Consider the following 23,999-nt stretch of genomic DNA (forward strand, 5'->3'; position numbering starts at 1 on the left):
TGGTTCACTTCGAAAATTGAGTAGTGTTTTGGTGCTTGCGCTAGGTTCTCCATTCCTGCAAGAAAATCCCAGGAATTCATTTTATCCTTACAATAAAATTAAATTAAGTGAAAAAACATAGTAGCCACCATGAGAAAATACTTAAGAAGTCGAAGAAAACTTAAGGAAAAGAAAGTAAGGATTTTTTTCTATAACTCCAAAAAAGAAACAAAATTGACAACTCTCATTCTTCATTTTCACTCAGATTAAGCTGGAAATTGATGAAAATCCCAAGGAGACGACTTCAATTGTATGTAATCTCGTCCTCTGCAGAATCTGTGAGTCTACGGATGAATTGATTGATATATCAACGGAGGTAAATGCCCATTATTTGGAGAAACTCCACCAAATATTTCCTGCTGCATCCACTGATGAAACAAAAGTAAACAAACCACTAGAACCTATTTATTGCATGAGTTTTTACAGAACAATTTATTTTCCTCCTGGGTTTTGGTCAGGATGTATGTCCAGGAAGCAAATAACAAAGTTCCAAAATACCCTGAAAACACAATTCGAGCGATTCAAGCTCTTTCATGGTTTTAATATCCATATTCTCAGCTCGGAGTAAAAAGGTCAAAGTCAGTAAGATTTCGCCAAATGCTCACAGTGCACACATAAGTAAATTAAATTGTATGATTATCTATTAACTTAATACAATTATAGAACATGTAGGAATCACTGAGAGAAATCCGAAAAAGTTAAAATAACATTCCAGAAATATTAATTTTATCCTGCATTATTGATCCGAAATCGGTGTAAATATTATGCTTTTTAGGTGTACTGGGGGTTAAAGTTACCCTTTTTCATGTTAATTTTACACTTGAAAAGGTGTTAAATTAACATTAAAAAATGTTGATATATTTATACACCTAAAAAGTGTTAAAGTTACGGGGAAAAAAAGTTAATCGCACCCTCTTTTTTTCAGTGTTCAAATGTTCGGAAGGAAAGTCAGAACTTTGGCATTTGTGTAAAATTCAATTTTAGGCATAAGGGAATAGGGCAAAGCTATCAATTTTCGCACATACTCGGCTTCGAATACTTCATATTTTCCCGTTTAATGAATCTAACCTAATTTTTACAGGAAATTTGTGACTTAAGACTGTTTATTAGAATATCTTGCCACTAGGCCAGATTCATTAAAACAATATGAGAAAATTACGAAGTATTCGAAGCCAGAGCATGTGCGAAGCCTGAAAACCTTCTCCTATCCCGAGCAAAATGTGACCGCATTCGAAAATTTCAAAGTTCTATGCCTTTCAAGATAGAAGAGACCTGTGCTTTCATTTTTACGCCTTTCCGGGCCGCAACATATTCAGATAGGTCCCGGTAAAAATCCCAAAAGATCAAAATCACGAAAGCCAAGATCCGAATTGATAAAAAATTTCATAGCTATTCCGACGATTGCACCCGCGCTTGCTGTACGCATAGGGATTTTTTGTGATTTCGAAATTTATTTCACGCATTCTCCGTCTGATTTTGATCCTTTCAAGATTTTGACCATTCGGAACTTTGGCTTTTGAAATTTTGGATTTTCGGAACTTTGACTTTCTGAATTTTGGATTTAGGCTGTTGCTGTCTAGCTTTTCTGGATTTTGGCTATTCAGGGATTTTATCTTTTCAGAATTTTGGCCCATTCGGGATTTTAGCCCCCCCCCATTTGAGATTTTGACTTTTCGAGCTTTCGCCTTTTAGGAATTTTGGCTTTTTGGGATTTTGGCTTTCGGCAATTAGCTTTCTGGGATTTTAGCTCATTCGGGATTTGAGCTTTTCGATATTTTTACCCTTTTTTGGAATTTTTGTTTTTTGAGATTTCGGTGTTTCGGGATTTTGTGCTTTTAGGAATCTTGGCTTTTCGGGATTTTGGTTTTTCGGGATTTTGGCTTTTCGGAATTTTAGCTTTTTGGGATTTCGGTTTTCAGGATTTTGGCTTTCGGCTGTTTAGCTTTTTGAGATTTTAGCTCATTCGGGATTTGAGCTTTTCAGGATTTTTACCCTTTTGGGATTTTGGCTATTCAGGATTTTAGTTGCTCGGGATTTTGACCCACCATTTGGGATTTTAACTTTTCGGGATTTCGACTTTTTGGGAGTTTAGCTCATTCGGGATTTAAGCTTTTCGGGATTTTTACCATTTTGGGATATTGGCTATTCAGGATCTTGGCTTTTCGGGATTTTGACCCCCTATTTGGGATTTTGGCTTTTAGAGATTTCTAAGTTTCGGAATTTTGGCTTTTAGGAATTTTCGCTTTTCGGGATTTTGGCTTTTCGGGATTTTGGTTGTTCGGAATTTTGACTTTCGGGATTTCGGCTTTTCGGAATTTTTGGCTTTTCGGGATTTTGGCTTTCGGCAGTTTGGCTTTTTGAGATTTTTGCTCATTCGGGATTTGAGCTTTTCGGGATTGTTACCCTTTTGGGATTTTGGCTATTCAGGATTTTGGCTTTTCGGAATTTTGGCTTTCGTTAGTTTAGCTTTTTGTGAATTTAGCTCATTCGGGATTTGAGCTTTTCAGGATTTTTACCCTTTTGGAATTTTGGCTTTTCAGGATCTTGGCTTTTCGGGATTTTGACCTCTCATTTGGGATTTTGGCTTTCGTTAGTTTAGCTTTTTGGCAGTTTAGCGCATTCGGGTTTTTTATCCTTTTGGGATTTTGGCTATTCAGGATCTTGGCTTTTCGGGATTTTGTCCTCCCATTTGGTATTTTGGCTTTTTGAGATTTCGGTTTTCGGGATTTTGGCTTTCGGCTGTTTAGCTTTTTGGGATTTTAACTCATTCGGGATTTGAGCTTTTCGGAATTTTTCCCTTTTGGAACTTTGGCTATTCAGGATTTTGGCTATTCAGGATCTTATCTTTTCGGGATTTGAGTTTTTCGGGATTTTTACCCTTTTAGGATTTTGGCTATTCAGGATTTTAGCTTTTCGGGATTTTGAGCCTTCTTTTTTTCGACTCTTAGGATTATCGCTTTTCAGGCTTTTGGCCCATTCGGGATTTTGGAGATTTTGGCCCTGCGTAATTTTTGCTCTTTTTGAGTTTTTGTATATCATGATTTTGGTATTCGTGATTTTGGTTTTATCGGGATTTTGACCCTTTTGAGAGTTTTGAACTTTTAACACAACTACTCAACAACTAACACAACTACTCAATACAGAAATGATAGAGAAGGATAGGCAGATCTATGGTCTTTATATACTCCCAAATGGGATAAGGAAATTATGGAGAGTTTTCAATATCCAGATAGCCAATTTCATATTTTTTTGTTCAAAAATAGCTTAGGAATTATTTAAACTCTTGCACATCTTTGCTTTGTAATCATCCACAAGAATTGAATTTTTTTATCACTTCAAAATTTGAACAGTTCAAAAAAGTTTTTCGCAGTGGACCCCATACGAAAAGATACCTTACCTTGCTATACGAAAAGATTTGTATTTGCCTTCCATCGACGCCGGACTCCAGAGTAGGGGAATTCTGTAATTTTCGTGACATTGTCACGCGTGAGTTCGAAACCTGACATGCCAATCGAGCTTTTTTTTGTCATATCATGAGTTCGAAAATGCAATTCATTGATTTTTTAATGAAATCCCTTTACTTGATGATTTTATGAAAATACAGTACGTCTTGGTTGATTTGTTCAATAAAATATTGTCATTTGAATTGTCAGTAATCTTAAATGTATGACTTCTGACAATACCACGTGATCTGAAATGGCAATGTCACGGCTATAGAATCGCATTTTCGAAAAGGCCCTCTTAAGACTCGAACCCAATTTGTTATATGGCATTGCCAGAGCGTTTTAGAATTCCCTACCAGGAGGTAAATTCTGTAACTTTGTGAGAACGTGAGAAGTGCTAAAAATGAGAAAATACCGAATCTTGTCACTAAAGTGTGATTCCTCCATGCCTATTTTTGTGACATTTCGCACGATATTTTCGTGACACTTTTCACAGAATGATGGTCCAGGGACTCAAATATAATTCGGAGAACAAAGTGGTCGACTCTTTTTTCGTGAGTGTCACTCACGATATTTTTTGCATTTTTTGGGTTTTTCGGGTTTCGCGATGCAATTTTTGGGTTTCTCGGGTTTCGCGATGCAATTCTTGGGTTTCGCGATGCAAAAAGTGGGTTTCTCGGGTTTCGCGATGCAATTTTTGGGTTTCTCGGGTTTCGCGATGCAAAAAGTGGGTTTCTCGGGTTTCGCGAAGCGTTTCTCGGACAATTGACGAGGGTCTCTCAATATGAGTTACCCATTGATTTCAATACTTGATCCTCGCTTCTGATAAATTGTTCTGTAAACTGCTGTGCAAATCATATAGGCTTTTCCTCTTTCAGTAAGTAATGCTTTCCGTAACTTTTAGGATGATCAAAGTGACCAGTTATTAAAATTTGTTTGCCGTCCATGTGGAGCTAAGCTTGAAGATCTCACAGCGTTTAGAGTTCAATGTGAAGTCACTCACAAAAAGCTTCTAGAAGAACTGTCTCGTAGGGAAAACCAAAACGATCTTGATACAACTAGAAAATTGAGGTCCTTAAAGCCGGTATTAAATAAAGGGGACAAAAAAATTATTGCAGAGTCCAGTTTGGTACAGGAACTTTGTTTGAAAGACGAGACTGAAAATACTGAAATTGAATGTGACTTCAATGACTGGACAGAAGTGCAAACAGATATTGAAATCCAAAAATGCGAAGCGCAGTCTTCTGAGGAGTTGCCTTGTGATAATGAACCTGAGGATGATCTTAATGAGCCAGAACCTGGCGCTCTTGAGGAGCAAAGCGGTGATAAGAAAAAATGGCTAGAGTGTCGAATATGCAAATTGAAAGTGAAGAATCGCTATCATATGGAAAAGCATATGTGGAACCACAAAGGTAGATCCTTGATGTGCAGATTTTGCAATGTCGTGTATTCCTGTCAGGGAAATCTTACGCGGCATATACGGGTAGTTCATGAGAAGAAACTCGATTATGTGTGCAAATTATGCGATAAGAAATTCTCACAATCCAACAATCTCAAGCTTCACATGATAACACACACGGACATGAAATTCGAATGCGATGTCTGCAAGAGGTTATTTAAAAATCCTCGGTCACTGAGAAATCACAAACAGGAGCATCTGCCATTGGAACAACAGAATAAGCAAAGTGACCATGTCCAGAAACAAGCGGCAAAACGTAGTAGCATCAAATGGAAACAGTGTCAGAAAAGGACATGCATTTGTCAAATATGTGGAAAGGTGTCCAACTATTCGACGCTTCATGAGAGTCATATGCGCAGCCATACAGGTGAAAAACCCTTTAAGTGCAACGAATGTGATAAGTCCTTTAGGGAGCGGAGTAGTCTCAGAAGTCACATGTTGGTTCATACGGGCGCGAAACCCTATGTCTGCAGTAACTGTGGAGCTGCTTTTCGTCAGGGTGCCCATCTCAGGCGCCACATGCGTAGCCATACGGGTGAGAAGCCCTACAAGTGCAAAGTCTGCGAAAAGAGTTTTACAGAAAGATCCATTCTCACGACTCATCTACGAGTTCACACTGGTGAACAGCCTTTCCACTGTCAAATATGCCCCAAGAAGTTTCACAATCCACGCGTTCTGCGGCGGCACTACCCAAAGGTTCACTTCAAGCACTTGAATATTCACACTCAGAGGGATATACAACAGCAACTTGCAGCAATGCAGATCGAAAGGGAATTTAGCACAGAAGAAAACAATTGATTGAAACTATTTTGATATGTCATAAAAAGGATTGAAAATAAATCCAGTAAATATTGGAAAAATTCCTGAAAAAGTTTAAAGACCTTTGAAGCGACAATCATTATGAACTCAATGTCTTACACTTGAGAGAAATCCGAAAAAGTTAATATAACATTCCGGAAATGTTAATTTTACTCTGCAGTATTGATCCGAAATCGGTGTAAATATTATGCTTTTTAGGTGTTTTAGGGGTTAAAGTTACTCTTTTTCATGTTAATTTTACCCTTAAAAAGGTGTAAAATTAACACTAAAAAATGTTGATATATTTTTACACCTAAAAAGTGTTAAAGTTACGAGGAAAAGAAGTTAATCGCACCCCCGTTTTTTCTCAGTGTATATATGAATAGTTGGAAGGTTTAATTATGCGAAATTGAAGTGCTTCCATTTCCAAAATTACGGAACTTCAACAAGAATAGGGGAATTTAAAGGTTCGTATTTTTTTTTACTACCTTTCGGCTTTTATTTACAATCTGTCTATTATACATGACAATAAGTAAATTCAAAATTAATTTGTACTCCATTGCAAGAGTGTTTTTTTAAAAACCATAGACAACGAAGGAACAGATCAAACACCTGTACGCTTCAAACCCCGGAAAACACAACTAATTAAATGATAATATCAAAATAATTAGGAACAAAAACCCCATCTACGAGAAAGGTCAACAGGATCGGTCCTTTTCAGGCGACGATAAGTGGTCCTATTAAATAGGTTTCTGGCGAGACTATTAGGATGACTCCCAATCCTCTCCTTGTATCGACGACTAGCTTCCTCGATTTCATTTCTAACCATTCTCACACCCAAGTCGTTGTGAATAGCGATATTTCTAATGTACCACGGAGCATTGACTATATTCCGCAATACCTTAGATTGAAAGTTCTGAAGAACGCTCAAGTTTGAGTTGCTGGTCGAACCCCAAAGCTGGATACCGTAACTCCAAATAGGCATAAGCACCGCTTTGTATATGAGAACTTTTGTGAAAGTTGATAATCTTGAGTGTCTGCCCAATACATCGAAGTAGCAATTAAAGAATCATATCTACCATAAGCAGTCTAGTTTCATCACTGCACAAATCAGTTATTGTAATCCTTGTTTTTTCCTCTAACGTCTTGAATCTGTCTTACAGAACATTTTTTGAACATCAGTGATTCTTAAAATTATCAGTAATTAATTTAAAGTAAAATGTGAAAAATTCCGATTGAAAACAAAGCAAATTAGATGAAAAATTCTCAAAGCGCACCGCATGGGCAATGAAAGAATCACACCTACCATAAGCAGATTCAGCCTTAATGTTTGATTTGACAGAAGTAAAATAAAAACATCTGATGAAGTCTCATTTTGATGGGAAAGTGCATGTTTTCCTTCGAGATTTTAGTGAAAATTGTTTAATATCCCAATTTTCTTGTGAATTTATTCAGTGGAATCTCTGATGAATCAAATATCCCGAGCGGCGTGCACAGTGTGACCCAAAACAGTGAGTAATTCTCAAATTCGGTGGTCAGTAATTTTGACAGATGTTTTTACGAAGCTGCAAAATTCAATTTTCCTGAGCTGCAAGGGTGGTAATTTTTATGAATTTTCCTCCACCCACAAAAACGACCCCATTCAAGCAAAAGATTTTCACGGTAAATATTAACCCTAATAAACCCTCTATAACTTGGAATAGTTGCTTTTTCGAAAAGACACTTGCAGTGTAAAAATGCAGAAAATATTACACATCAGAATTACGATTTTAGGCCCATTTTTTATTTTTGCCTTTTGGACCCAGGAAAAAAGGCCTAAGCTTCCAAGTTTGTCGGGAAATGTGAGATGTAGGACTAGCTTTTAGATTATATGTCCATGGATGAAATTCATTTAGTAACTTGGAAAAAAATCAACTTTTACGAAGCTGCAACATTACGAAGGTGCAAAACCTTCCCCTAGATGGGAAACCAATTTCTTATGACTTATTAGGCCTATTATCTAAGAACATAGCAATGTTACTTTATCTTCTCACCTGACACTATCTGCATCGAGAAAATTTGCATACCGAATTTCGCGCGAAGTAAAAATAGTCAAAACAAAAAGATTCAACTGTTTAATATTTAGAAATTCAATAACAAACAGTACTTTTTGGCTAGAGTTCTTCAATAAATGGTTAGAATATTTAAAAAATTTAACCTTAATAAGCGCCTCGAGTGGGTCAGTGGATAGAGCAGTGGCTCTGTGACTGCGAGGTCTTGGGTTCAAAGCTGAGCAGCAGCAGAAAAAGATTTCTCATGCCATATCGGCTTTGAATTCGTCCAGTGATTGAATGAATAGTAATGTCAATGGTGCATATTGACAAAAAGTGAACCGCCTAAACAATAGAGGCTGGTACGAGAACGAGTTTCGATGTGAAAGTGGTACTTCAATCGATACAAATATTCGCTGTCACTGATCCCAAACACATACCGAGAAGGGATGCTGTGATATAGTAACGGCACTGATTGTCCACACAGAGCTGCGATATAGAGCGGCTACCCGTATCGTGGGATAAGATAGAATAGGAGTGGGGAAGCATAAGGGGCCCAATTGGTGGCCTGGATGCATCGGAATATCCGAAATAGAGAACTGAACTCTGAAAAAATCTTATCTTATCTTATCTTAACCTTAATAAATGAAATTAAAGTTTTATACTGAAAAATAAGCATAGTGTCTTCAAATTTCTCGCGTCATAAAATAAAATACATTCAGGCGTATTTAAAAAATGATTTCATACCCCAGTATCTATAATACAGGGAGTTCCGGCTTGAGAGTAAACTGACTGAAAGAATTTGATATAAATTGCCTAGTATTGGGATACCATTTATAAAATAATTATTGAATGCCCCTAAATGTATGCAAATTGTTTTACGCGGTAAATTTGAAACACATTTCTTATAAAAGCGTTGGCGCTGAAAATAAACTGAAAAGTTGGCGCCAAAAATTTCTTGCATACATCTCCTATGACAATGTCATATGACAAATCTTCGTGGTTAAATTCTGAAGCAGGGCAGCATGAAAGGCCAGTAAGTATCGAATGATCGGAATGATCATTACAAGCAGCAAGCAGCTCTATGAACCACTCAATGATTGATTTGAGTCACATTTTTGAATAGTTTTGCCGAATTTATCACATAAAAACTCTAAATTTGTCATATGACATTGTCATACTGTTACAGAATTCCCTTAAATTTGCTTAAAATGATAAGTTAAAGTTTTGCCTTTTTGCGCCGTTAAAAAATTCTTTTTAATAAAAAAAAAATTACGGATATTTTGCATATTTTAACAGCCTTTCTGAAACTTATTTGAAAAAAAATCTCCTAAATGTATGCAAATTTTCTGTATGCATAAAGCTATTTCGCGTAATTTTCTTTAATCCCGAAAATATGCATAATCCTGGGATCCCCTGTAGTTAACCTGTAGTTTTTTGCTAGATTACTGAACCCTTGCATTTTTGGCCAATTCTTCTACCAATTGCCAAAAATTTAGATTTTCTCGGTGCTCTAAAAAAAATCGAGTTTGTTGCAATTTTTATTAAAAAAAAAAAAGCAGTAAAATACATTCTATGAAAATAGTAATTTTATTAACTTTTACTTCAACATTTAAAATCTTATGAAACATTCTATGAGGTAGAGGTAGGGAAAATAATTTTTGAAATACACTAAGTTCACTCGAACAGAGTGATCTTGAAAACTTAGAGACACAATTTTCTTTTGCTAAATATAGCACGATCAACTATTTACGTTACGATATTCGGAAGGTTTTTCTTCTGATTTATATTTGGATTAAAACTCTATTTTTAAAATCCATACCAAATGATTATTTTTCGCTTAAGCTGGATTAACTTTCACCTTAACATCTCTGGTAACTGGAATGCCACCAGGAGATGCAATTAAGCACTGATATTTCCCAGAATCAGTTTCTTGGGCATTCTTGATCTGAAGAGTTGATGTTGTTGAGTGTTGCAAAGGAGAATTGCTGTTAAATGTTTGGTTGTGATTGAGAGAAATTCGATCATCCTTGGCAATAAGAACATTTCCAGATGAAATGATAAAATCTAATTTGTTAAGTGGCGAAGTGGAAGTAACTGATAATTTTGACCAAATCACTACAACATTATGAGAATATTGTGAAGAACATTGAAGCTTGATCATGCCTCCCACTTTTATAACTACTTGTTCTTCTGTTATTCCTGTGATCTCCGGTGCTGATTTATTTGCACATTTTTCAGAGGATTCAAGGTGATCTGTCTCATAGAGATTGATAGTTTTTAGATTACTGCCCAGAGAATTGGCTGCTTTGCAGCTGTAATTTCCGAAGTGTCTCTTCTCAATTTTCATAATTTTGAGAGTGGTGTTTACAGAACCATCCTCAGTGTAATTGAAAAGGATTCTGGTGTACATATTGTTGTACACAAGATTCCCATCTTTCATCCACTCAATCTCAGCTCGTGGAGAGGCTTGAATATGGCATTGGAGCTCCACATCGGATTGAAGTACCTGACCAACACGTTCCTGTTCAACGGTTATCAAGGGTGAAAATAGCACTTCTACTTGAACACTTCGTCTAACTTTTCCTGCCAGATTTTCAGCTACGCAAAAATATGTTCCACGGTCTTCCTTGCGCACAGAACTAATTTTCAGAACGTTCCCATGATGAAATCTTTCTTCTAGAAAAAATATACGTTAAATCTAAGTTCAACATTACTCAGAAAAAATTGTAAATAGTTTTTTTTCTACTAAAGAGCTTTGTTGATTTTACTAACCGAAATATAAAAATTAATGGGGTTTTGTTTTGCTAAAAAAAATCTAAAATCACTGTCAAAAAATATTTATTATTATTATTTTAAAAATATCAAAAAGCCTAAAATAACCTAATAAACCTTGCGCAAAATAGGGGAGGGTGGGGCAGTTTAACGACGGGGCAGTTTCAATTTTTGCATATTCTTCTTATCTCTTTGAAAGGAATGGGATAAAACCTTTATGTTATTGAAGAGATAACTGAGACCCACGTTCATAAAAATAATTTTTTTCGTGACGCTTTTCGTTTGAATTCTATTGATTTTAAAAAACTGCATCAAAATGAAACTTTTTGTAATATTTTATTATCAACAATTTCTGAACTATTGCACTTATCTATCGAAATAACATAATTGTATTAAATTACTAGTGGTTTTATGATTATTATAAGTCATTTAGTGTTGAATGAATTCTAAGACGGTTCTGACAATTTTGATTTGAATTCCAAAAGTGCTCGAGGGGCAGTTTCATGCAAGCATACAGAGAAATTTCCAGTAGGGGAAATGCTTCTAATTTTGTCCAGTTTCTTATTTTGGACACTTTGAGGATAACATTGGACACTAAAAATAAATTGATTAAAATGATGGATTTTTATTCCAATATTTGATGAATAATGAATTCTATCTAAATATTTGTTCTTTTTGGAAGATTTTAACACTAAATACGTTAAAATTTGAATATGATTTGAGTTGAAATTGCTTTGTTGAAAATTCAGTGTGAGCAATTGCTTACGAGAAATATGACAGAACTTCGTGGCTTACTTCAGTCTTATTTAGTTTTGGTGAAGTACTAACAAAGTTTGTTCGCTGTTTTTGAGTGATATTATTGAATATTCATTGAATATTGTGTTGATTCACGTTACTGATGATTTGTACATTTGACCTGAAGTGAGATTTGCCTTGTGAATTATATTTTTCGTGTGAAAAATGGGAAATTTTTTAAGACATTCACCAGTGAGGTGATGATTCTTATTTTGGACAGGTGTTTTTCTCACGAAATTTCGTGAAGTTTTAGCTTTTGTGATGACTAGGTTGGACAAATGCCTGGAGAAACAAAGGAGCATCATCTCTACGAAAGAGATGCAGTGAGAAATGCCTTGAAAGGCTCCCGGAAAGGGCAGGGAATGAGCGAATCCGCACGTACTTGGAGTACCGAAGTCAACTCACTTTAATGAATGATATGGAAAGTTTCTGGGCTTCTTGTGACATTCCACGTTTCCCTTACATGACCAGGAAGAGGACTTGGTAAGATTGGTTCATAAAATGAAGAACAATGGGCATCCTGTTGAGGCGGATTATCTGTCCAAATTTACAGACAAGTTGTAAAAATTAATAACCAAGTTGTCCAAAATAAGAGTCAAATTCACCTCTACATATCAATTCATTTTTAAACGTATTAAAACTAATTTTAGTAAAAATGAGATGATAAATAGCTTGCCAAGTTTCTAAACAATCCTTCTGAAAAGAGAGTAACAAGAAAAGTCAATTAGTATTGAAAATATGGCACTTCAAACTTAGGATATCGATGCTTATATGCAGACTGTCCAAAATTATAAGCACTTCCCCTATCTAACAATTTACTTTTTTAATCAAAATTAACTTAAAATGGTCATTGAAAATGTTTTGTAGCTGTTTTTGTCGATAAAGTTCGAAATTATGGGAAGTAGTATTTCCAAAAATTCATAAAAAAAATTTAAAAAAAAAATCTTTCAGTGTTTTTGAAGTGCTTAAAAATGATGAATTTAATTGTTATAATATCTTTTCAGAATGTTTTCATCAAGATATTGTAATTTTTTTTTAGTATTATAAAAATTCAAGACTTTAAAATACTATTACAAAACTGTTATACTAAAAAGAACATGTTCTAAGGCGATATAATGATCCAACAATGTACAGAATTAGCTTATCACTACATAAAACATTTCTTTCGTGTAAAAATTTAAAGAAAATTGTTCAATTAATTATAAATGGGCTTTGAAATCTTTGGCGATATTTTATTTTCTCTGTATGATCAATAAGTCTTCAAATTCTGTTCTAAAGTTCTTGTTTGATTATATTTTTATGTTTTAGAGTCTTAGAACTTAGAAGACTTCAAAATAGTAATTTTAATCAATTCTGATATCGCAAGTTTCCTATAAACACGGTTTATCTTTCTCAAAAATTGCCTCATATTGATCTTGAAATTGCCCCGCAATGGGGGACTTTCACACATTCTGCCTTTCAAGTGAAATGAATTTCTCCACAATAGACTAATGAAATTAAAGGATTATTGTTATTATTTTTATTAACCCTAAATTCACAGAATATTCAAAGTTTTACTTCTGTTTATCATCTTTTTACAAAATGGTCCCAAAATCTATTTTGCAATTTAGGGGTGAAATGCCCCACTCTCCTCTACGAATAAATATTATCATTTCAATACAAATTAACAATCAGTGGTTTTTTAAAAAATTTGTAATAATTAGCATTATTTAAAAAAATTATAACCTCATCAACATTTACTTTATTACTGTATATTTTTTGAACAATATTATTTCGATCGCTCAGAATAAGAAACGACTAACTCGCAGTAGGTAAATTTTACAGGAGAGCGATTTGAAGCTTTTTGATTTTTGATTTTGAGATTTAAAATCTCCATATAACTTTGGAAATAATTATTTTTCAAGCATAATATTCACAGGGAAGGTAGAGGGTATAAAGAAGTATTCAAAAAGCGAATGAAACGAATTTTGTAAAAAGTCGAGTTGTTCGATTTATATTCTGAATCGTCGATTTATTGAAAACCTGATAAGCCTAGGTCAGCTTATTGTAGGTGAGATTCTTAACATGAGCATACTCGGAATGCATGCAAATTCGATTTGGAATTTAAGATGAGAGATATTATACAGCAATTTGGAATCAAATTTCTTAAAAATTGCAAACTTTTTTTTAAATCAAAAGATCTAGAATGTAAATGAATTGACAGAAAGATGATAGTAGAATATAGATCAGAATCTCCTCTAGTTTTGCCCTCAATTTTGTAAGAATCTTCTTTTAAATCTTTATTTTAAATAACGCAGTGGAGTAAAAAACCGGTCATATCAGCACATACGTACTTGTGGGAAAAATCATTTTTTTTACGACAAAATCGGACATATATTAATCAGTTTCTCCTGATAAATTGATAATTTACAAATATTTTACATTTTAAAGGGCAAATGTGGCAAATAAAAAATAAATCCAATGGAATATAAATTTAGGGGAAGCTAGGGCAAAATTTGTCAGATAGAAAATTTCTAAATTCAATATTTTCCAGAATGAAAGGAAGTGATGCTTCAAATTTACTATGGTCTTTATGAACTTCTTAAACGTAATAAACTTATGAAAAAAATAAAATAAAATTTCGAGCTATATTTTTGGGATACTTTTCTTACAGAATATATTAATACTAATTAACTTAATTAAAGCATATTTCTTGTTAAGAAAAAGAAAAATGATTTTCGATAAAGTTGTACATGAATAAATTATACCTATAAAAATATGACCAATTGGATATTTTTTAGATTTGTGAAAGGAAAACGGCACAAATTATTCCAGAGGGGCAATTCACGAAATAACAAGTTAAAATTGACTGGATGGCGAATATGGCGGAGATATATTTGGTGTGGCGAAAAGTGAAATAACCTTAATTAATGCATTTTTCAGTCTGTTTTTATTCGCCAAAAAGTAGACAAAACGCAATTGGCAGGTAATTTATGGGTCGTATTTAAAATTTGGAGTCATTATAATATTTTAAGAATTTGAAGAAGCATTCTAATTCTAATTCAAATACCAATATAATTTGTATTTTGGTGTAGTTTGTTGAAGATTGAATGGTGTACTTATATTGCTTCATATCCTTCATATTTATCAAAGAAAATAAATATAGCAATATTGGTTTAGTGCAAATATAAATGTTTATATTTTAATCCATTTTTCCAAAATAACTTTGAATTCGTTTTAAATTCTAAAGACTATTTAAACTTTAAATATGAGAATATTAAAAAATTATTTGGGTATTGAAGATGTCGTCACATATATTTTCTAAGAATTATGATAAATGTTGTAAGTCTGTAAAGACCAATTACCTCTCAAGAGTCGGAAGTAGCATCGGAAAAATTGCATTTATTCTGATAATAAAAATTTTATTCATTGTATTGTATTTATTTTCATCTTGAGACATCATCCACCCCCCATGCGTCCATCGCCGTCTTAGCGTCGATTACCAACCTCCAGAGTAAAACGATGGAAAAACTCCTTCACTGGTTGTATAAGCCATATTAACAAATGTAGGGTACATTGTTTGATTTGTACTTAAACGTGGTAAATGGTACTTCAAATGTTGCAAATATAATATATTTGATGCGTGCATTTATTGACACGTAGTGGTCTTGAGAAGGTTAATTTGATATCACATTCTTTTAATATCATTGTAGAAGTCTTAGCTTGGTGAAAAATTAAGTCAGAAGTATATTGTATGTATAATTTAATAATCAACAATCTGAGACCTATAATCCCTAAATAGTAATTCCTTTAATCCCTGAACTTTCCCAAAACCTATTTTTCAAAACGCATGAAGTATTTAAACGTTTATCAAATTTTAAAATCCAATATTTTTCTTATTATTGTTGTGTCTGGTCTGAGTATCTTTACTTAAATGAAATAATGCAAATAAATTTCTCATAAGATTTTGGTAAAAAAAATCGTACCCTCCGGTCTCGAGTTGGAGGGTGAAATTGTCTGGGTATCCCGAAATTCCAGCAGGTACAAGACTCAAAACCTTGTACACCCTCCATTTTTTAGCGAGGAGACGCACTTTTTCACAGAATGACGAAATTCGCCTCACAGACAACAGACAAGAACCAGTCAAACTTTTGGCTGGTTAATTTCGTGAATTGCCCCTCAGGTGTGACACGTCCTAAAAAAATTGCCATCGTAATTTTAATAAAAATTCAGAAAAGTTGTAGAGCAGTTATGTTTCCTGCACGAATATACTCATTCATTATAAATCGATTAAGTTTCCTGAAGGCTGATGAAAAAAAATTAAATATCCGTAGACAAATTTGCCCCAGTCTCCCCTATTCATTGATATTTTATTAGTTGAAAAATGATAAAAAATAAAATCAAACTCAACTATTTCTTCACAGACTTCAGTTAGTAAAATCAAAAAAGGCATTTTGTGAAGAAAAGTATTAATATTTTAGTGCTGTCAAAGTGAATAAAAGGAATAATTTAAATTTAAACCTGTAGGTAAAACTGCATTGTCCTCACGGCGCCAGAAAATTCTGGGCTGTGGGTATCCCATTGCAAAGCATTTCAATTCAACAGATTCTCCTTCGATAGCAATAACAGAGTTGGTGGAATTATCCGTGATTTCAGGAGGAATGCGCACTCTAAGTTCCACAGTTGCCGAGGGAGTATTCTCAGAAGAAATTGAACATTTGTAAATTCCTGCATGATTTTCCGTAACGTCTTTGATTTCAATCGTTGCCCATGCATCATCATCATAATGGTAGTAGATAGTAATCCTGGGATCTCTGACAATTAAGAGTTCTTTGCCTGAGATGAGTTGTTCGGAGGGATTCACTTTCTGCCAAAACACAATATAATCCTTGGCATTTTTAGCACTGCACTGAAGGTCAAGGGTATCTCCAAGATTGACCTCTTGATCTTTAGAAATGTAAGAGATTATTGGGATTGTTTGACTCCAGCAAATCAGGACAAAATTTAGAAAGACAGTCAGATGGAACAACATCTTGCTGATGCCAATATCTCTTCACTGTGGATTCACCAGAAAATAAAAGAAAAATCTGATTTTTTCTCAATTTTTAGTTTCTTATGGATAGCGTGGAGCGAATTATGGGTGGAGTAGGAGATTGTGAACAGAATATTAATAATCAATAGGTAGATTATTTTTATAGAGGATTGACTTTTAGCTCAATGTCTTCAGTGAATTTGTGAGCAGCTGAAATGAGAAGTTCACATTGGTAACTTCCCGGAATCATTTTCTCGAGCGTTTTTGATTTGAGTCTTGTAAATTTCTCTAACTTTATCATAATCCAGAGAAAGGCGATCATCACGGACAATGAAACCTTGACCAGAAGAAATGTAATCATTATCAATCGGATTTAATCCCAGCTTCAGCCAAGCGACAAGAAATTCTCTGGCATCTTTGACAGAGCACTGAAAGGTCAACGGTATCTCCCGCATTGACCACTTGATTTTCAGAAATCTTCAGGATCTGGGGAGAAGGTTCACTCCAGGAGTTCAGGAAGAGGATCAGGATTAAAATCATTGCACAAAAAATTATTTTATTGAGAAAAATCACCAGAAAAATTGATCAGCAACGCCCAGAAGACCTCACTCAATTGAATTAACTGACAATTGGAAGGTCTTGGAGGTCACATTTTTCTGGGAGAGGGGCCACCATTTGAAAAATAACGAACACAAGATCTCACAAAGTTGCACTTTATTTACAAAAAGAAGCAAAAAATACTTAGCAAAATACTCGAAAAAAATCTCATGCAGAGGTGGGGAATAGCCTAAAATCTGCTATCAAAAATATATAAAGCAATTATTGTCGATCAATATCAACATAGTAATATAGAGAGCTACTTTTTTTGGTGAGGATATGATCCTTTTTTCTTTACATAAAATACGAGATATATTCGTGGGGCATGACCCCTCTTCGAGGATAAAAAGTATGATCCACGCCATAGTGGAGCAGATTCGTCACATTGGAAGTGTAGATGTCGGAGAAGCGGAAGAGTCTCCTGGAGAAATACGTGGGATTGTTGTATGTGCGGAAGACTGAGCCGAACTGCTTATTGAAGATTATTTTAATATCATTCCGGAGCTGATCACGTTCATCCATCCATCGTCTGAGGGCTTTTTTAGCCTCGGGAGTCTCCCTGTCCTGATGATCCTCAATCAACTGTGTCAGCATCTGCAGCCAATTGGCATTCTGCTTGAAATCGGGTTTATTGAGAGTCTCAATTTCATGCGTCAGCTCACTGATTATGGCACCAGTACGCCAACCATGCTCCAATGTCACATCTGCCAGATCGCTGTACGGATGATCCCCGAAATAAAGCACTTGGTGCCCATTCCACCCTGTCAATTCCTGCAGTTGCTTCACAGTGCCCTCATAGTACACCCGGCCCTTCTCCAGCTTCGACACTCGATCCCACGCATGTGTTCCCGTCTTCTCGTCCAGCAGCCTGAAGGGCCGAGTAGTGTCCGTGAAAAACCGCGGTTTACGCGCCTGAACAATCACCACGTCAAAAAAGTCCTTCCATTCAGCCCCAATCAGTGCCTTCATGCCTGTATTGACAAACTTGAAGGGACTATTGGTGACTAGGAAGAGTTTCTTTCCAGCTGACACGAGACGCTCAAAGAAAATGGCCAGCTCCGGATTTGTTTCAACGTACTCCTCCACATTCTTCATCACAATACCATGCATAAGCCCATGGGAGACTCTTATGGAATTCTGAAATCAGTCGACAAAGCTTTCTTTAGCTTATAAAGTTTATACGGGCTTCAGACCTAAGGCTTAACCATATGGCTTAACTTCTCTAATATCTTATCAGTCAAGATTTTTTGGAAAATTTTGACTTAGGATTCGATTATTAAGGGCAAATGACCTATTACATTTTGAAAAATCAATCAAATCGGTTGCTGTTTAAGGTTTTGACCTCGGGAACTGGGCTAAGCCTCCAGTCTGAAGCCGACATTATGGTAAGTAAGTTTCTGAATATGAACCAGTGCAAAAAACTGCCAAATTTCGTGTTTCTAATATTGGATATTATTTTAAAATTTTGGCTTCATTTGGCTGTTGAATTTATGTATGAAAAAAAAACTATCATTAATTGTTTCATGTATTCAGAATACAAAGATTGGACAAGAGAGGCTTCTGCATTTACTAGCCTGTTTTTCATTTGAAAGATTTGAATCACTAATCTAATCGAAAAATATTTTGTTTATAAATAGCAGACAAAATTGCTCCTAAAATTTATTTAGTCTTTAATTGATTTTGTATTTAAATAGGAAAATTTTACAACTTTACCCAGAACAAACCACCCCCACTATTTTATTTAGTGTTAGAAGGCTTAAAGAAACCTCTAATGAAGGAATAGCCTAATTAGGATTTTTTCAATTTGTAAATTCAATTTAATTTTCAGATGAATTGTTCCAATGCGTTATTTTACACTAAAAACCAATTGAATTGATAGATCTTCATTTATTTATTAATAAAAACTAATATTTGGTCCAGAAAAACCTGTTTAAATATGTTAAAATAGCATAAATGTGGTTGCTCAAATTAATTTAAACTCAGCAAATTAAAATGTTAAAATTGCTCAACATTTCCAATTTTAGGCGATATAAGGCACCCTTATTTTCGTTGTTTCTTTCTACAAATGATGTCCAACTATGTGAAGTAGTTCCTCAAATTTTTCAGTAGCCATACGAAGAAAATTGTTGTGTACAAAAAAATCACCAGTTGCGATATCATCATATATTTTTTCAATGAATCCGTGGGCAGATTTCTCTTGGATCCATTTTCTTACCCATAATCTCTTCCTAATTACCTCGAGACACATTTTTATTGAACATGTATCCTAGATAAAGTAGGAAAATTTCTTCCTCATTACTGGACTCACTCATTTTTCTAATAATGTAACAAAATCACAAATGACAAAATAAAACAACAGGCAATCTGCGCAGCTTTTTTGAATTTAGCAAATTTCTCACAAAAATGTGTCCTGGCTATGAAAAAATTCAAGTGGTTCTATCAATTTTAATGCTCAATTTGCTGAGTTCAATTTAAAATTAAATTGCGAAAAATCCTAGTGTGATAGCACCGTAAGAGATTGAATTAATTATATTTTTCATTATACTGAAAGGAAATTAGAACAAAATGTACTGTTTTTTGTCAGTTTTGACCCACGTAACGCTTTAAGTATATGTATCGAAGTATTAGAATAATACTTTTTTTTAATTTTGTCTTTTTGAATATCTTTTTTATTTTACCTCATTCACTTACATTCAAGTGAAGTGGGATGGAAATCGATTAATCAAAACCACCAAAACAGATCAATCAAAATTTTGACTACTGCCCTACCTTCAACTACTGATACCCTATCTTACATTCAACTCTAGCTACGGCCCTGAGTCAAATAATAAGAGATATCGACTTTCAGTCTTCGATGACCCCTCCATAAGTGGACATGATCTCGGACGGTCTGTTGTCCTTTTTCTCGTATACCCCTTCCAACCCCTAAAAACCATGGGTTTTTTTGGTTTTATCTCAAAATTGTTCCAAGACTTTTCAATGATTTTCGGATATGCTTTAAGCTGTCTACACACTAAGCAAATTATTGCAATAATAACATTTCAAAGTGACATTGAAATAAAACTTCAATATTGACGCGAATATTGAAACCAATATTTCAATATTTGTCTACACACTGAGAAAATTGGCTTCAACTTATTAAAATACCATTTAGGCCAGAGATTCAGTTCCTTTCAAACATCGAAAAACTCTAGGAATGTTTATGAACAGGAAAACATCTCAGAATATCATCGTAGATAAGACCAGAGATTCTGCTCTATATCCTGCTCAATTTTTCCCAGAAAACCCATCTATGTCAGGACTTCTCCCCTACTTCCTCTAGAAAATCTCAGATCTTCTGAGATTTTTTGTATCTTTTGTGAAGTACACCCGGAATATTCATGTTGGTCAGAAGATTTCTTCTGGTTCCACCAGGGAAATCACAGATCTTCTGGGATTTTCTTCTGTAATTTGCCAAGAACATCCAAAATACCCAAGTTCTGTGATTTCCCAGAGGAACCAGGAGAAATCTTTTGACCAATTTGGGTATTCTGGGTGTATTAGACCAAGTGCACAACAAAATTCCAGAGAAACTGTGATTTCCTGGATTAAGCAGGTGAGAAGTGCTAACCAAGCTGGGTTCTTGGGAAAATTTGACAAAATGTACAGCGAAATTCCGCGAATCTGGGATATTCTGGCGGAACCAGGAATAGATGTGTCCTGAGTTGGATTTTGATTTTGGATGTGTTTTCATAAAATTGTTTAATTTAAATTTGTTGAATTTCAAGATGTTGAATTTAGAATTGTTGAATTTAAAAATTGTTGAATTTTTATGTGTAAACTCAAAAATTGTTGAATTCTGTTTATGTTGAATTTTCATTTCATTTCGAAGTTTTGATTTTTTGCCTTTTTGGACATTTCTAATGTTTTTTTCCTGTACTCGGGATCCTCCCCTAATGCGAAATGGTTACATCTAATGCTCGTATCTTCACGATATACTTATTATGCATATAAATATTTGATGTTCTATATGACTTTTGGCCAATGAAAAGCATCTCGACTGAAGTATAAATTTTAATTGGAAATTCAAAAATTTTTACACAACTTTTGTTTAAAAATCAACAACTTTTGTCTCAAAATTCAACAATTTTTATTTAAAAACTTAACTATTTTTTTTAAAAATTTAACAACTTTGGTTGAAATTGAAATACACAAGGCTTCACACTATAATAGTGTGAAAAATTATGATCATACTTTAATAGTGGTAATTTTTAGATTTTTTTAACAGTTTTAAATCACGAAACATTGTTAAAAAATCTTTATGACTATAATAGTGAGATATTTTACACAGATCGCAATTAAATAATTAAATCCGATTTCACACTATTATAGTGTTAAAATTTTACACATTTTCAAATTAAACAACATTGTTGAAATTTTCTCAACTACAATAGTGGTAATTTTCAATCACGTGACAATAAATTACCAAAATGTTGTGTATTTTTTAAACAACTAAAATGGTCGATTTTGCACTATTATAGTAGTAAAATTTTACACATATTTTTACTGTGTAGTGTGTAGCCATTCAAAATAATGAAATAAAATATTGAAAAAATGTAATAATCGCCTACACATTGGACAATTTTCTTCAATATTGAAACTTTTTTGTCAATAAATCTTTGCAATGTGGAGGCAATCCTTCTCAATATTGGATATTGAAAAGAAATATTGCAATAAATTTTGTCTAGTGTATAGCCAGCTTTATGGCCTCTACACACTAGAAAAATTTATGTCCATATTGAAGAGTTTTTCTTATAAAAGCGTAGGGAATTTGCTTCAATATGTACATAAATTTCTCTAGTGTGTAGAGGCCATTAGAGGTAGTCCAGGCGAACATTTCGTCCGAACATACCTGTCCGGAAAATTCGCCATTTTGAATTATTGAAGATCAAAAGTCAACCACTATGGAGGGCAAATTCTTCAACCAATTTGGTTAAATTTGGATTTTTTGGAAAGGTATTGAAATTTAGAACCTGGTTGTAATGAATCGATCAAGTATATAGGGTAAGTGTGCCAAATTTCGGCATAGTTGCATGCAAGCGTCAAAGTCTCAAGTTTGAAATGTAATATTTTAAATTCAAATTGATTTTTTTTATTCTTTCTTCTTAAAGAGTGTTGCTTGGAAACTTGTAAAGAGTTTACCGTCTTTATTTACTCTAAAATCACTCTTAATACATTTTAAAATGAATAAAAATATAGACATAGCTTTGGTGCCCTATTTCGGCCACCTTCATTCTCATAGTTCCTTGCCCTTCAGGAATTCTTCCAATTCCTTTTTCACGTCATCTCGATTGTCGAAGCTACATTTTTTTGCTATTCTTTTGCATTGTATAATCTTTAGAGTATGTAAAAACTAAAAATTCATGAAAATTCGAGGAACAAAAAATGTGGCCGGAATTGCAAGCTGGCCGGAATTTGGCACACTTACCCTAAGTACCGATTTTTTAAATTTTCAAATGGTTTTGTGATTTATGAGTCAATTTGAATTCTAGTAGACCAGTAAGCACCAAAAGAAGACCATTCGAAAAATTAATTCAGGGAGGGCTCTATCTCGTGAGTTCGAGTATTCTGCAAAAACTGGGACACTTTGTCATCTCTTTTACAAAAAAAACATCACTTACCTTCACGTCACGAAAGAGTATTTCTGGATGGTAATCAATATGATTCCTCTCGAAATACTCAGCCACATTGCAGAGTAAACACATCTCGGGCACAGAAAACAGATCTGCCAGCTGCATCATTTTAGGACGATCATCGGTGAGTTTGGAGTTACCCTCCACGTAGGCAATTGACAAGATGCGATTCTTGTAGATTTTTAGCACTTCGGTATCTGAGAGGGGAGTCAAACCACGATAGACCGTTCCCAATTGGATCTGTAGGAAGGAATCCAATTTCATGAGCAAACCCTGCTCAATGTCATAGTGCAGACCACGGATGGTAAAGTCCGGGCGATATGGAAGACTCTGAATTCCAGCTGGATACTGCAAAGAAGTGTTTCCGGATTATTTATTTCCTGGGGAAAAATTCCTTAAATATGTGACTCTGAAATTTACCTTGTATTCGTCTATGAGTCGCCCCCGGCCCAGGTCATAGAGTAGATAGTCCAGGGACGGTTTGTAGCACGCCAGAGTGTAATCGTAGTCAAAGCCGTACACTTGCACTTCTCCAAGGTCCAATTCATTGCAAGCAAATACTCCTCGGGAGTTTACATCTTTTGGCAATTTCTTGGCTGAAATGCCAAATAATTAATTGAGCAATTAATAAGGGTCAAATGTTGAGAATCATATTAAATGCTCGAGTGTTATTTACAAGGATATGATCTTTTAAAATAGTTCTTGTTCTTGAATTTTTGATCGTAATTTTTCCCAATTCAAATTTAAAATAAGAGAAACATGAAACATAAAATGTGAAACATGAAAGGAATTGTAAAAAATAGCTATTTTAAGTAGGAATTTAGGAATCATATCATTGACAAAAATAAAGCTTACCCACTTGAATGCAATACAGACACTTAATTATAAAATAACAGTAATAATTTTTCTGTAAAATACGTGAAATGATCCAATTGAAACATGCATCGAGTAATTGCGTGAAACTTTCCAAAAACCTTGAAACCAATATTTCATGGCTCTTATCACTGCAATTTTTGAGTGTCATTGCCAACCCAAGAAAAAATCAACTTTACAGATACTTACACTTGTATTTGAGCTTTGTCTTCTCGTAGACCTCATCGTAGAAGGAGGCGGAAGTGAATTGACGTCCTGACACACGATATTTACCCAGGGAGCGACTCAAAAGACGAATAAACATCCTTGTGTTTTTTCTGCGTGACTCTGCGACACGCTTCAACTTCACACTGCACTTTCCAGGTTTCCAATGGAAAATCCCCAACTTTCCCGCGCAAATTCACATTTAAATACCAAGAACCGTTACTTTCCCCCCTTCCAGGGCGATTACCAAAGATAATTTCATTTTTCGGTAATGTTCCTATCTAATCACGTTTATGGATTTGC

At 34.5% G+C, this 23,999-nt stretch overlaps 3 protein-coding genes across 3 annotated transcripts; 1 reads left to right on the forward strand and 2 right to left on the reverse strand.

Moving 5' to 3' along the window:
- Positions 1 to 6: 6 nt before the first annotated feature.
- Positions 7 to 5,812, forward strand: LOC129804226 (zinc finger protein 37-like). Its single transcript, XM_055851351.1, has 3 exons — positions 7 to 174; positions 245 to 421; positions 4,387 to 5,812. Exons 1-3 carry the CDS (start codon positions 130 to 132, stop codon positions 5,737 to 5,739), a joined length of 1,575 nt encoding a protein of 524 aa, XP_055707326.1. The 5' UTR covers positions 7 to 129; the 3' UTR covers positions 5,740 to 5,812.
- A 3,485-nt stretch (positions 5,813 to 9,297) lies between these two features.
- LOC129804231 (lachesin-like) lies at positions 9,298 to 16,976 on the reverse strand. The gene is made up of 3 exons (XM_055851358.1): positions 16,924 to 16,976; positions 15,840 to 16,374; positions 9,298 to 10,448 (listed from the first exon to the last, which is right to left on the reverse strand). Exons 2-3 carry the CDS (start codon positions 16,348 to 16,350, stop codon positions 9,610 to 9,612), a joined length of 1,350 nt encoding a protein of 449 aa, XP_055707333.1. The 5' UTR covers positions 16,351 to 16,374; positions 16,924 to 16,976; the 3' UTR covers positions 9,298 to 9,609.
- Positions 16,977 to 17,047: 71 nt separating this feature from the next.
- On the reverse strand, positions 17,048 to 23,861 carry LOC129804230 (5'-nucleotidase domain-containing protein 3). Its single transcript, XM_055851357.1, has 4 exons — positions 23,682 to 23,861; positions 23,040 to 23,215; positions 22,608 to 22,967; positions 17,048 to 18,084 (listed from the first exon to the last, which is right to left on the reverse strand). The coding sequence occupies exons 1-4, from the start codon at positions 23,794 to 23,796 to the stop codon at positions 17,242 to 17,244; spliced, it is 1,494 nt and encodes a 497-aa protein (XP_055707332.1). The 5' UTR covers positions 23,797 to 23,861; the 3' UTR covers positions 17,048 to 17,241.
- Positions 23,862 to 23,999: the final 138 nt, after the last annotated feature.

The sequence above is a fragment of the Phlebotomus papatasi genome, chromosome 2 (assembly GCF_024763615.1).
Source record: "Phlebotomus papatasi isolate M1 chromosome 2, Ppap_2.1, whole genome shotgun sequence".
NCBI lineage: Eukaryota > Metazoa > Arthropoda > Insecta > Diptera > Psychodidae > Phlebotomus > Phlebotomus papatasi.

Excerpts from the sequence above, each read along its gene's own strand:
- LOC129804226 (XM_055851351.1), top strand. The coding sequence starts at position 130 with ATGAGAAAATACTTAAGAAGTCGAAGAAAACTTAAGGAAAAGAAA. Across the intron at positions 175-244 it reads GAAAACTTAAGGAAAAGAAA|ATTAAGCTGGAAATTGATGA; the intron begins GTAAGGATTTTT and ends ATTTTCACTCAG. Across the intron at positions 422-4,386 it reads CATCCACTGATGAAACAAAA|GATGATCAAAGTGACCAGTT; the intron begins GTAAACAAACCA and ends CGTAACTTTTAG.
- LOC129804231 (XM_055851358.1), bottom strand. The coding sequence starts at position 16,350 with ATGTTGTTCCATCTGACTGTCTTTCTAAATTTTGTCCTGATTTGCTGG. Across the intron at positions 10,449-15,839 it reads CAATGCAGTTTTACCTACAG|AAGAAAGATTTCATCATGGG; the intron begins GTTTAAATTTAA and ends TATTTTTTCTAG.
- LOC129804230 (XM_055851357.1), bottom strand. The coding sequence starts at position 23,796 with ATGTTTATTCGTCTTTTGAGTCGCTCCCTGGGTAAATATCGTGTGTCA. Across the intron at positions 23,216-23,681 it reads GACAAAGCTCAAATACAAGT|CCAAGAAATTGCCAAAAGAT; the intron begins GTAAGTATCTGT and ends TTGGCATTTCAG. Across the intron at positions 18,085-22,607 it reads TACTCTTTCGTGACGTGAAG|AATTCCATAAGAGTCTCCCA; the intron begins GTAAGTGATGTT and ends GACTGATTTCAG.